The sequence below is a fragment of the Pecten maximus genome, chromosome 5 (assembly GCF_902652985.1).
Source record: "Pecten maximus chromosome 5, xPecMax1.1, whole genome shotgun sequence".
NCBI lineage: Eukaryota > Metazoa > Mollusca > Bivalvia > Pectinida > Pectinidae > Pecten > Pecten maximus.
Window position 1 is genome coordinate 9,492,668 of NC_047019.1, and position 13,555 is coordinate 9,506,222.

General features: G+C 35.5%; 1 protein-coding gene across 1 annotated transcript; it reads right to left on the reverse strand.

Annotated features, from left to right (window-relative positions):
* Nucleotides 1–2,719: 2,719 nt before the first annotated feature.
* Nucleotides 2,720–13,475, reverse strand: LOC117327077 (coatomer subunit beta-like; the record flags this gene model as incomplete). Its single annotated transcript, XM_033883908.1, is given in 17 exon segments — nucleotides 2,720–3,228; nucleotides 4,194–4,349; nucleotides 5,138–5,373; nucleotides 5,941–6,060; nucleotides 6,581–6,725; nucleotides 7,465–7,551; nucleotides 8,072–8,161; nucleotides 8,534–8,689; nucleotides 8,890–8,961; nucleotides 9,585–9,705; nucleotides 10,188–10,290; nucleotides 10,689–10,743; nucleotides 11,078–11,174; nucleotides 11,517–11,662; nucleotides 12,140–12,283; nucleotides 12,843–12,950; nucleotides 13,356–13,475. Coding segments are annotated over 17 exon segments (2,031 nt in total), but the record flags the coding sequence as incomplete, so codon positions are not given.
* Nucleotides 13,476–13,555: the final 80 nt, after the last annotated feature.

Consider the following 13,555-nt stretch of genomic DNA (forward strand, 5'->3'; position numbering starts at 1 on the left):
AAGGTCAGTTAAGGTCAGCAAATGTAGTACCAATTAAAAGGTCTTTTCACAATGAACACACACGTTAAATATAAAAGCCCCATCTCAAACAGTTAACATACTGTGGCCAAGGTTAATGTTTTTAAAAGTCAGTCAGCGGGTCCGCAAGTTCAGTGTAAATTGAAAGGTTATTAAAGCTCTCATCTCATAGCTAACAAGCTATGGCCAAGGATGAACATTTTTCTAAAGTCTGTTAAAGGTCACTGCCAAGGTCAGCAGGTGAAGTACCAATGGAAAGGTCTTGTCACACAGAACACATGTCATAAACCCTAAGTTGTCTGTTCACTGGTACAGTATTGACACAGTAATGTTTTATTAAAACTTTAACCTAGCTGTCTACGGACGACGCTGACACTAGGAATATAGAAATAGCTCCTCTAGACGTCCCAGCAAGCTAAAAACATGACAATATGACTGAAGAATATTTTGCAATGTCTCTGATAATTAATATATAATCTGTATGAATAACAAAACTACAAACTATCTTCAATTTTGACTTCATAGTTTTGGGAGATATACTATGAACTCATTAACAAGAGGCCCAATGGGCCTGTATCGCTCACCTGCCTCTACACAAAATTGCAGTTGATTGAGGTCATTTCTACAGATACTATGCTGATAACAACTTTATTTAAATATCAGAGTAAGCCAGGTTAATTCATGTCAATATATTTTCTAGTCCTTCATTCCAGCATACTATTGGCCTAAGATCGGTTCTTGGCGACTCTTGACTCTAAGCATGCTACAGACAGGCCCAATATCAAGTCCCTGGGCCTCTTGGTTATTGAGAAGAAGTTGTTTGAATATTATAGCCTATTTGACCCATGTGACCTTGAATGAAGGTCAAGGTCATCTATTTGAACAAACTTGGTAGCCCTTCACCCCAGCATGCTACAGGCCCAATATCAAGTCCCTGGGCCTCTTGGTTATTGAGAAGAAGTCGTTTAAAGATTATAGCCTATTTGACCCATGTGACCTTGAATGTAGGTCAACATCATTTATTTTAACAAACTTGGTAGCCCTTCATCCCAGCATGCTACAGGCCCAATACCAAGTCCCTGGGCCTCTTGGTTATTGAGAAGAAGTCGTTTGAAGATTATAGCCTATTTGACCCATGTGACCTTGAATGAAGGTCAATGTCATTCATTTGAACAAACTTGGTAGCCTTTCACCCCAGTATGCTACAGGCCCAATATCAAGTCCCTGGGCCTCTTGGTTATTGAGAAGAAGTCGTTTGAAGATTATAGCCTATTTGACCCATGTGACCTAGAATGATAGTCAAGGTCATTTATTTGAACAAACTTGGTAGCCCTTCATCCCAGCATGCTACAGGCCCAATACCAAGTCCTTGGGCCTCTTGGTTATTGAGAAGAAGTCGTTTGAAGATTATAGCCTATTTGACCCATGTGACCTAGAATGATAGTCAAAGTCATTTATTTGAACAAACTTGGTAGCCCTTCATCCCAGCATGCTACAGGCCCAATACCAAGTCCTTGGGCCTCTTGGTTATTGAGAAGAAGTCATTTGAAGATTATAGCCTATTTGACCCATGTGACCTTGAATGAAGGTCAATGTCATTCATTTGAACAAACTTGGTAGCCTTATACCCCAGCATGCTACAGGCCCAATATCTAGTCCCTGGGCCTCTTGGTTATTGAGAAGAAGTTGTTTGAAGATTATAGCCTATTTGACCCATGTGACCTTGAATGAAGGTCAAGGTCATTTATTTTAACAACTTTGGTAGCCCTTCACCCCAGCATGCTACAGGCCCAATATCAAGTCCCTGGGCCTCTTGGTTATTGAGAAGAAGTTGTTTGAAGATTATAGCCTATTTGACCCATGTGACCTTGAATGATGGTCAAGGTCATTTATTTGAACAAACTTGGTAGCCCTTCATCCCAGCATGCTACAGGCCCAATATCTAGTCCCTGGGCCTCTTGGTTATTGAGAAGAAGTTGTTTGAAGATTATAGCCTATTTGACCCATGTGACCTTGAATGAAGGTCAAGGTCATTCATTTGAACAAACTTGGTAGCCCTTCATCCCAGCATGCTACAGGCCCAATATCTAGTCCCTGGGCCTCTTGGTTATTGAGAAGAAGTTGTTTGAAGATTATAGCCTATTTGACCCATGTGACCTTGAATGAAGGTCAAGGTCATTTATTTTAACAAACTTGGTAGCCCTTCACCCCAGCATGCTACAGGCCCAATATCAAGTCCCTGGGCCTCTTGGTTATAGAGAAGAAGTCGTTTGAAGATTATAGCCTATTTGACCCATGTGACCTTGAATGATGGTCAAGGTCATTTATTTGAACAAACTTGGTAGCCCTTCATCCCAGCATGCTACAGGCCCAACATCAAGTCCCTGGGCCGCTTGGTTATTGAGAAGAAGTTGTTTGAAGATTATAGCCTATTTGATCCATGTGACCTTGAATGAAGGTCAATGTCATTCATTTGAACAAACTTGGTAGCCCTTCACCCTAGCATGCTACAGGCCCAATATGAAGTTCCTGGGCCTCTTGGTTATTGAGAAGAAGTTGTTTAAATGAAAAAGTTGACGCCGGACGGACGACGGACGTCGCACCATGGCATAAGCTCACTTGCCCTTCGGGCAGGTGAGGTAAAAAAGTGAGAAAACACATCCGTACACAAAATATCCCAAACATAAAATTTCAACACAACTGAGGGTATATATTATTTATTTTAAATCTCAAGTATTTAATTATTTTTAAATGTGAAACCTGCAAAATTTTATAATTAAGATAGGTATAATTTACCTATCAAGCACATAGGGCTATGAATTGGTGAAAGCATTACCTCATACATATTTTTGAAGGTAAACTCAACTTGATAATGTCGGATATAAAGAAGGTTTTGTTTACTATTTGAGAACATTTGATATATACAATATGTTCAACCTGGAGATAAGTAATGTGCTTTACAATGTCAAGTGTCCCTAAACATACTACACTTTCTCAAACACACAGTCAAAAGATGTTTGCGGCGGATCTTAAATCACTTATATCTGACGATTCTGAATATTGCCTTTCCCCATTTGGAATCTTTCTGTTTGGTTGCTATGACAACACTCTGTTCTGCACTGGTGTATTGACCCATCAAGCCGAGGCGCCAGGCTTGTACATTCTCTTCTGTGACAGGTTGATTTTGTCTCCCATACTCAAAGCCATACCCTGTAATATTCCAACATCACAGATCAAATACCTGTTTAACATCACAACAATAGTTCCTGCTATCTTAGGACGAACTTGATTCTAGCTTGCCGTTTGTGCCGTTTGCCGGTTTTGAGCCTGCCGTCAGCACGTACATTCAAGCAAAGTGGCTCAGTTGCAATATGGCTGACATAGACCAAAACATATTTATTTTTATTTATTTTATATATTCACATATGAATAAACATATTTCAAAAGCATTGTAAACATTGAACGCTGCAGAAAAATCAACTTATTTTGCAGTATATATATGACTAAAATAGCATAACAGGCTCAAACCAAGTTGAATTTCTTCAACTTCTCACTTAATCTAATATTTCGGTTGAACACAACAACGCCATCTTGTTTGCCGGTGCTTCCAAACCGGAAGAAATTTTTGCCGATCGGCACGTGCCGAAATTGTGCGCGCATATTCAGGACACAATCAAGTAGTTTTGCCCCCTTGCCCCCGGCACATCAGAATCAAGTTCGCCCGTAATGTAAAATTTTCTATTTCCACATATTGCAACAAAATCTAAACCTTTTGAATTTTACACATTTCCATAAAGGTAATTTGACAACCTCTAGTCCAGACTTGATATTGTAAATGGTGCTTCACATGATCTTTGGTTTGTTGAAGTACAAATTATACCTAGAGCTTAAGCTTTAATAGGCTTGTAGGCCGAGTTTGAACTATCCGAAATGTGGGTCTATATAAATGAAAAGCTTAAATTTTTTTATTATTTTTCTAGAAAAAAATGTGTGTTCAAACTATCCATGTGTTTAAACTAATCGGAAGTTTACCGTAGCTTTCTAATGAAATACTGCCAAGCTTTGATCAAATATTTGATTTAATTGAGGAAAGTATATGATTTTTTTTTATCTTTTAACAAATCGCCATGCATTAATTAGGGTTGGTACAGAGAGAACATTAACATTTAACTCACCTGACTTTTGGCACGAATTCGGATGTGACCTTGTACTGGTGCATCATTAGAGAGATGGGCAGGTTTCTCCACACTCAGGTTAGCAAGCACATCCTCACCAAAGATAGATTTGGCATATAGGTTAGCAGCCATGAACCCACACTCCCCAGATAAAGCCTGCATGAAGATGAAAAGAGTTCGCATGATGTGTAAAATGGAGTATGAACACAGATGAACGTTGTTATAGGATATAATAATTATAAGCTTCAGAGCTCAAAAAATGATAAAGCGAACACTTTGTTTTTCATTCCATTTAACATGGAAAGTTATTTTTTAACGTAAAAAATTCATATATTTCCAAAATGGTCAATTTATAATTAGATTTTAAAATCTTAATAATTGATTTGACAAACAAAAAACATGTATCTTACTTAATTTTACTATGACCTTTTGATTACTATGACCTACAGGTTAAGGGCAATGACCGATAAACAAATGCAGTTTACAGCTTTTTCTGATGGTTATGTAGAAGTAGCCTGAGGAAAAATACAGCTTATTGGAAGAAAATCGATAAAACAGAAGAACCCCACGAAATTATCTCCCTTTGATTAGAAATCTTCTGATATCACAGATACTCACCTCCACTGTCTGAACACCCGATAAATTTATTAAATCAAAATAGCTATGTTGACAGAAAAGGCAAGTATCAGTGCGCATATCTTTGTTTAAAAAAGACATGTACACATATTTGTTCTTGTATTTTGAAATAAGTCTTCAGACTTGAAAACATTTCCATATATAATTTAATAGGATTCTTAAAAGGCCAGTTGTATTTTGAAATAAATCTTCAAATTTGAAAACATTTAAAAAAAAAAATGAGTATATTTATGGGAAATATTTGTTTCATCTACAGAGTCCTGAGTTATAATTAACACTGTATCTTGTGTCATTCCACATCGACTTACCTTTTCCGGAGTAAGACACTTCATATTAGTACACTTGATCACGTGTTGTAGGAACTCTGTCAGATTAGAAATATTTGTATTGACTGCCACCTTGTTTTCCCACTCAAACTCCGCCCACATTTGACGGAATTCGCTGTCGTTACACATTGCAGGTACGATATAGTCCATGATGTCAATGTGAATGTCATTGAGGACGACACAGTTACGGTCACTAGCTGCTCCGGACACATCGTACACTGTTAAGAGATATACACAATTTCAAATATTTTTCAATATCTAAATCATTTCCAAAACATTTCTAGTGGGCTTTGGTTGTAAAAAATGCAAAAACCCTGCAATGGCTGCTGTATCATTCAAATCAAAAGATTTTATCTTTTTCCTGAATCTAAAATAAATTATTCTTTAAAATGAAAGGTCACTATCATATTGAAAAACCATCAACACTAGGACAATGAATTACAAGATAATGAGTTTTCTTAAGCTTTGGCGAAAGGCTTGGTGAAAAAAAAATTTTCTGGAAATATCAAATTCCATAAAAAATCTTTTTATCATCATGTATGGTCAAATTTAATCATCTCAAACTCTAACAACTCAAAGATCCTGCTTAACTTGAAGTTAAAATTCAGTTCCAACAGTAAAAATTTCAGTTACCTGGAATACTCATAATACATAATATATCTCAAAAGTTTTTCAAGACTCAATTGACCATCAAGAAAACACAACTTGACAACTGTTTTGATATTACAAATGGCGTTCCAACAGCAGACAAGTGAACTTTGACAGGAACCAGTCTGCACACTTACCTATATTTCCAAAGATTATTCCATTTTCTGTGGATGCCACCTTGACGTTGGCCTTGATGTTACAGAAGTCATGGGGAGCCATTGTAAGAGGAGAAGGCTTCTCCACAAGCTTCAAATCTCCTGTAATGCATCAACAATAAACTTCAAACAAATTCACTTGATGGTGTTTTCTTTTCGCCTGAATATTTTCTCCTTCAGTGGTAAATCAAATCCAGAACTTACACGTATTCCTTAAAGAACAGACTTTCTTAGTTCTTCTTTGAAGAAAATAATCTTAGATCAGTTTAAGCTGGACAAAAATATTACACTAGCTTTCACATGCAATATCAGGTTATGTACATGTATTTAAAAAATGTTATTAAATTATATTTTAAAACCCACACTAAAAAAAAGTTAATTAATTAATAGGAGTTCATGAAAATATTTTTAATAATAAAATTTAATGCATTTATCTTAATAACGTAAATATTTTCATAAAATCACTGATGATATCAAATAATAATACTAATATGATACAGCTACCATTTCGCATTACATTTTTTTCAAAATCATTCTCAGATAAAAGCTTATATAGTGTAACCGGTAAATATATATGATTATATAAAGATACAGAGGAGTTTTAACAGTGACCAGTACATACCCAGAGTGGCCAGTTCTAGAGTGAGGTTTTGTAGTGTGTCTCCAGTCTGATTGACCACCAGTACGTCCAGTACAATGTCAAACTGGTTCACGTTCACGTAGGCCTCAGCATATACTGGGTCAGAAAATCCTGTCAGCTGTGTCACCTAATAATAGATATAAAACACATTAAAGTTTCAGCCTTTTTTCCTCTCTCATGCATATAATTTTGAATTTGATTTTCTTTTTTTTCTACATGAATGAATACTGGTATCTAATATTTTTCGCACGGAAATTCTAGCCCCAGCTCAGCTTCTAGGTAAAACTACTGTAAAACCACGAGTGCTATTAAATATCATTATATTTATACTGATCAGTATTGCTACACTTTCTTCAACAATACTTACGATTGACCCAATGTAGTCCAATTTAACCATTGAATCAGTTTCACATTCTCATGATGATATCTCAATGTTTCTTCTGCTTCAACAACTTAATTGCAACACTGAACATCAAGATACAGTAAGATGTCTTTGACTCTGTTTCTATTTTCCACAAAACTGTGTATATGGTTTATTTGTTTGTTTTTTTGTTTAACTCTCCTATTAACAGCCAGGGTCATTTAAGGACGTGCCAGGTTTTTGAGGTGGAGAAACCGGAGTACCCGGAGAAAAATGATCAGCCTACGGTCAGTACCTGGCAACTGCCCCTTGTAGGTTTCGAACTAGCAACCTAGAGGTGGAGGGCTAGTGATAAAGTGTCGGGACACCTTAACCACTCAGCCCCTTCATGGACAGCACATGAGATATATATATATATGTGGTATTGCGATACAAATAACTGTTTAGGCTTTAACAGCTAGTAAGTGTATTTTGACAAGGAGTATTGTTTGATCTCGTTACTTACTTTGTTTAGTTTGGAGGAACCTGCAGGATCAGCATCTTTCTTGGTGTTCATACCCAAGGCTTGGGAAAGTGTCAACTCGAACATATTCTACAATTCCAACAGCATAAGTTCATTATCTGATATAGTTGTCTGTGACCATGAATCATTGTACAGATGCCTAAAAACACATTTTAGTCAGATGGAAAGCCAGAAATCAAACAAAACTTGTTATGCAGTAACTCAGTTACTGATAAGATAAACATATTAAGGCTTTTCCAGTAAAATATCTACCCCACCACAGGACTCCAGGTTTGGTTATGGGGTACCACCTATAGAATTTATTTAATAAATTACATAGAAGTAATAGGAAGGCAATCAAACCATGGATAGAAGTGATTAATTGGGGAGTCCTGGAGTCAGGTATATATTTCGATGGATCCAGAATAGCCCTTATCAGATGAATTATGGGTGATTCTAATATTAAAAACAAAAAATATCTATTACAGCAGTCCTTCCAAGAATGAACTTTACTTCGATGAGATGGTACAATAGTTATCCAAAATACAAACTGCTTTGAAAGAAGATGTAATGCATTTGGTTTTACGTTTGATGTTTTGTTAATGTATACCTCAGTAGCGCCGAGTTCTCCCTTGTTGATAAGTTGTGAGAAGGCTATAGGATCGTCTGCCTGAACTTTCACCGCTCGACGCTCTGACACCTGTAAAATACACATGTAGTGGATTATTTAACTGATTCATCTCAGTTAAATAAAAGCCAAGTTCTAATTTCGAACTAATACTCTTTAAATTTATATCAATGCTCCTTTCATCTGCAAATATTTACTGATGTGTGCAAAAAATTTGCTGTAATTAAATTCTCATATTTCTATTTTACAATTTTCCTTTCATAACATTTATGAAAAAGATTTAATTAGCTTTTCCTGTTGGAGAGAAATTCCCATTTCATAACATTCTACGATTTGTTACATTTGAAATGAAGTGATGAAAAAACAAAAACATGAGGGCTATGAAGACTACTTAAAACCAAGACTTTAAATCTTAATGTTAATTTATTGCCTAGATTGTCTTACTTTCTGCATTTCTTTTTCCTCGTCCATCTTCGCAGCCAACATGAGAGACAGAGACTCGCGGCAGTCATTGTTGAATATGCCTTCCATGATTGGACTTCTCTCAGCCAGTACTCTCAGACAGGTTGCGACGCGGTCAAAATCATCGTCAGTGATTGGCTAAACAGTGCAAAATATTATATATATAAACACCTAACATCTTTTAACTTTGACAATTGGATCTAATTCATCTCCAAGGAACTTTATTCTGAAATAATTTAACAGGTTAATTACCGGATATATTAATTATACTTAACAACTTTCACTTTCTTTTATCGGACTCACCGATGTTAAAAACAAAATTTTATTCTCGTTCTCACCTTTGTAGGAAGCCCAGATTTTCCAAAATGAATGATTGATGCCATAACAAGCATAGATTCTGCTAGAAAAGCCTGCAACCAAAAAGATACAATGCAAACCACATGTTCAATAAGAAACAAACATTTATTGTTTATTAATGTATTGCAATGCATATCAAATATACAAAATGGTCAACATTAGTTTTTCTTTAATTTTTCTGCTAGTTACATTACGTTGAAAATAATTTTTATTCTAATCTTTTTTTTTTTTACATTTTTTGTTTAGCGTAATTTCTTTGAATTTTATTACCATAAAAAATCTTCTGACACAGGTCAAGACACTTGATAACATTATATGAGGACCAACTTCATTCTGCCTTTGGCTATTGCAGCACTGTTAGTAGCATAACAATTCCTAAGAGAAAAAGTTTCATTCATACCAAATTATTTTAAAATCTATCACAGGAGACGAACAAGAGGTCTAGGGGCTATAGCGGTCACCTGAGTTTTGATATACCATCCAAAAGATGATGTTTTGCTTTTCAACCAACATTTAATACATTTGACCTCTGTGACTGTGACAGTAGGTCAAGGTCATTTATTTGAACAAACCTGGTAGCCCTTCATCCCAATATGACCCTGGCCCTCTTGGTTATTGAGAAGTTGAAAATGTGAACTGATTTTCTTACAGATGATACCTCGTCAGGATTACTTACGTTCTGACGCTTGATGTTATCAGTGTTGGAGATGTACCGCAGTGCAAGTTTAGTAAGGGTGGTGGCTAGTGATGCGCCGACAAAGAAGTCGCCATCCATCATATACTGTCTCATTGGTGGTCTGTAAGAAATTATTTCAAACATAATATAAAATTAACCCCCACTGATACCTCTAGCAAGGATTACTTGTTTTTTTTTCATGAATCCCATTTTTTTCAGATTTAATTTTTCCAGTTGATTTAATATGGAGAAATATTCATTTATCTATGACTGACTGAAGACCAGAAAATGTCTGTATGGTATAAATATGAACCAAAACCGCTGAGGGGTTCATGAGGATGTGTCATTGATTTGAGAGAGGACGGCAACATTAAAACTGCCCCCATCAAATGGTGGAGGCATAAAAATGAAATTACCAACAATTTCTCAACACCTACATCCACAGGAATCCATCATTTTAGTCATGTAAGGCAGTGTGTCAGTAGTCAGTAATATCAATATTAAACCCACAGTAGCATTTGTGTTTCAAATACAGAAACTTGTGTACATAACAACATGTCTTGAAGTCAGAAAACGCATCCAACATTCTATCAATCAACTGACCTGTCCTCTTTCTTGGAAACTGTGACCGTGCTGAATGCACTCTGTGTTGCGTATGTTCCATCTGCTGTGACCAATTTCTGGGCACCTCCAGCACCCTGCATCTCTGTTATAAAAAGTATATTCAAAATCTCACATGTTGTGTAAAATCTTTATATATTTTCATTTTCTATGACAAAAAGACAGTACAGTCCATATTCTGAAGGAGAAAAGAGATTTCTATAATCAAGTGATTTAACTAATCAATGTTTTGAACTGGGCTCAGTGATAATTTTAAACAAAAAATTTAAAATCATTTGTACAAGAGCTGTCCCTCATAAAGAAAAAGCTCTGTCATTTCCAGAAAGATGCTTCTATTTATAAAATTTCCAGAAAGATGTTTCTATTCATTACAGTGCCTTTGAAATGGTGTGAAGACATGTGCTGAATCCATTCGCTTCACTTATGCAATAAAATATGTTTGAATCAGCTAACTTAATCTCTTGATTGATTGTATATATTTACCATCATCTTTCACTTCTCCTGCAGCTTTCTTGATTTCATCATCCACAATAGGAATCTGGAAAGACCAGAATCATAAAAGATAAAGAATAATTTCATATCATATAATACTAAATGGGTCCTTTTCATGTAAAATAGTGCCTCTGTATAACTTGAATTGACTTCATGAAAACAAGCGAGATCCTTTTCAATTTTCTTTGCTTCAAAAGTCTAGAGGGGACGCTTCATCCCCAACTCTGCTTAAAACAAATATAGTTAATACCGTGTTTTTTTTTGTTTTCTTGGTTTTTTTTTAAATTTTAACATTTTTTTCTATATAAATATAAATAAAATTATCTACACAAATGACAATATATCAAAGAGTACAGAACAATTATTATACAGAAACTGACCTCTCCAATGGACTGGCGAATAAGATTCATGACACTCTGGATGTCCTCGTTGGTTGTACAGTATTCTCCAAGGATCCACAGGGCCGCTCTGTGTACTCTATAAACATAATATAAAACATGATCCTTATATCTTACATTTATAGTGTGTCATTAGTAGCTTCATAATGTTTCCGCCACTTTTGTGTAAACAAATCATGAAATAACAGTTTTCTTTCATTTCAAGCTCACAAAAGATCATTTCCACTTTTAAAGAATATGCAATTTATTTTCATTTTCAACAGGAAAATTTCTACTTTGGCAACAATTTAATACATTTCATTCAAAAAGAAAAATAAAGTGTTATACGTGTAGTACTATTGTGTACTTTTTTCACTTATTGATCATTTTAAAATCAGACACTGCAAGTTTTACTGACATTAGCAAAGAGTTTTAAACTCACTTTATTGCCTTGATAGAGGGGAAGATCTCCAGAAGTTTTGCAACGATGAGAGCTCTAAGCTCCTCAAACCTCTGTATAGCTTCTCTTACGAACACGAGCACATCCAAGGCAGCAAGCTCATTCTGGTCCCCAAGGAACTCGATCAGCTGTTGTTGAGAGACAATTACCAAAATTATTAATATCATATCGTTAGATTGTCACAGATAGTACTACCAGTCTTGTTTCTAAATAAAGTATTAATATATCATACATACTATATCGTCAAAATAAATATACATTAAAAACAAAGTACTAAAAAATCCATGTACAGAATGGTGATACTATGCCATACCAAACACAGAAAACTTACCTGGATGCAGAAAAGAAATTTTCAACAGCCATTCCTTGAAACACATAGCACTGTATTTATAAGACAATAAACCCATATGCCAATTGTACTTCTGCACAGTAAACCCATTAATTTTTTTTACTAATGCTCTGTCCCATCCTTCATGGAATGGAAATTTGTGTTGACCCCTGAGCATAACAGGATAAATAAATATAATTGTACAATTATTTTGAGATGTCAAATGACAGGCCAATTGTTAGGCACTGAACAAGTACTTTGACAAGTTAATACCTACCACAGGAATAATTGTGCTGGCAATGTCTGGGAACTTGATACAGCACTGATGGAGAGTTCGTACGAGTAGCTGACGATATTTTCCGGTGTCCTCATGCTCCACATTGTTGGTTTTCACAACCTCTTTCCTCAGTACCAGCACCATCTGAGGTAAACACAACACAAACTCGATTTTAAGGTCATGTAACAAGATTTTTTTTGTAAAACTGTAACCCTGGTAAATACTAGCCACTCGGCTTTAACTTGATCGGTTGTGTGTAAGACTAGTACAAAGCCAGAGGTCCCAGGTTCGATCCCTAGCGAAGGCAGCAATTTAAATTAAATTAATCATGTGCTCTGTTACAAAACCACGATTTTCTATCAAATTAGGAACGAATTGACAGGACATGAATTCAAGGCAAAAGTTTGGAATTTAAAGAAATTCTTATGTTAGATACTAGCAAAATTGGGAAAGGGACAGTTTCATAATCCCCTAATCTACATAGCTGTACAATAAATTACAAGAATTAAACAATATTACAAATTGATAGAACTAATGACACACTACACATATGACAATCAGATATGGAAACTGATAGGTCCAAAATATGATATTTTCACATTTTTTCAAGAATTTCTTTGGGATAGTTGCTCTAGCAAGAAGGAGACGCAGTTTATGAAAATAAATTCCTGAACAGATGTATGTCAGTTCTAAGTATACAAACCTCCTCCATATTCCTTGATGTAACCAATTCCAGGGCCAGTGACAAGGTTTTCTTCCTGACCTCATGGTCTGGTGAACTCAGTACTCTCAGTATGTCCATAACCAGGTCCTTTAATGAAATATTGTAAATGAAGTTAGGATCAAATACTTCATGGGAACAGAAATGGGGTGTTCAACTAAGATTTTGTGATGTGAAATATCATAAATAAATTTATGAGAAAATATTTCATGGGAGCAGAATCTGGGGCTCCAACAAGATTTTGTGAAATATCTTTAATAAATTTCTGTGAAAATATTTTTGTTATTTGATTCAGAAAATTAAACACTCAGGGTCTCAAATGAGAAGAGAATATTCATTTTAACTATATAGCAACAAAGGAAAAAGTGTTAAACCCTATCCAACAAATGGTCAAATCTCAAGAGAAGACAATCCTGTTTTAGGTATGGAAGATGTCATGAGTTTTAAGCCGATTTACACACAAAATATTGAAAGGTCTGAAAGCACAAATTTTACCTGCAAGACTTTTTCGTGTAAAGGAACCTCCTTCAGAGCGATGAGACGATCAAGCACAATCAGTTTGACATTATTGTCACTCTCCTTCACAATCAGCTCAATGTAACAGCTGGCAGCAGCCTGTCGAAAAAGCGAGAATTGTTTTATCAAAAATAGTCTTTATTCCAATCTTAACGTAATTCCTAAACTGGTGATATAGC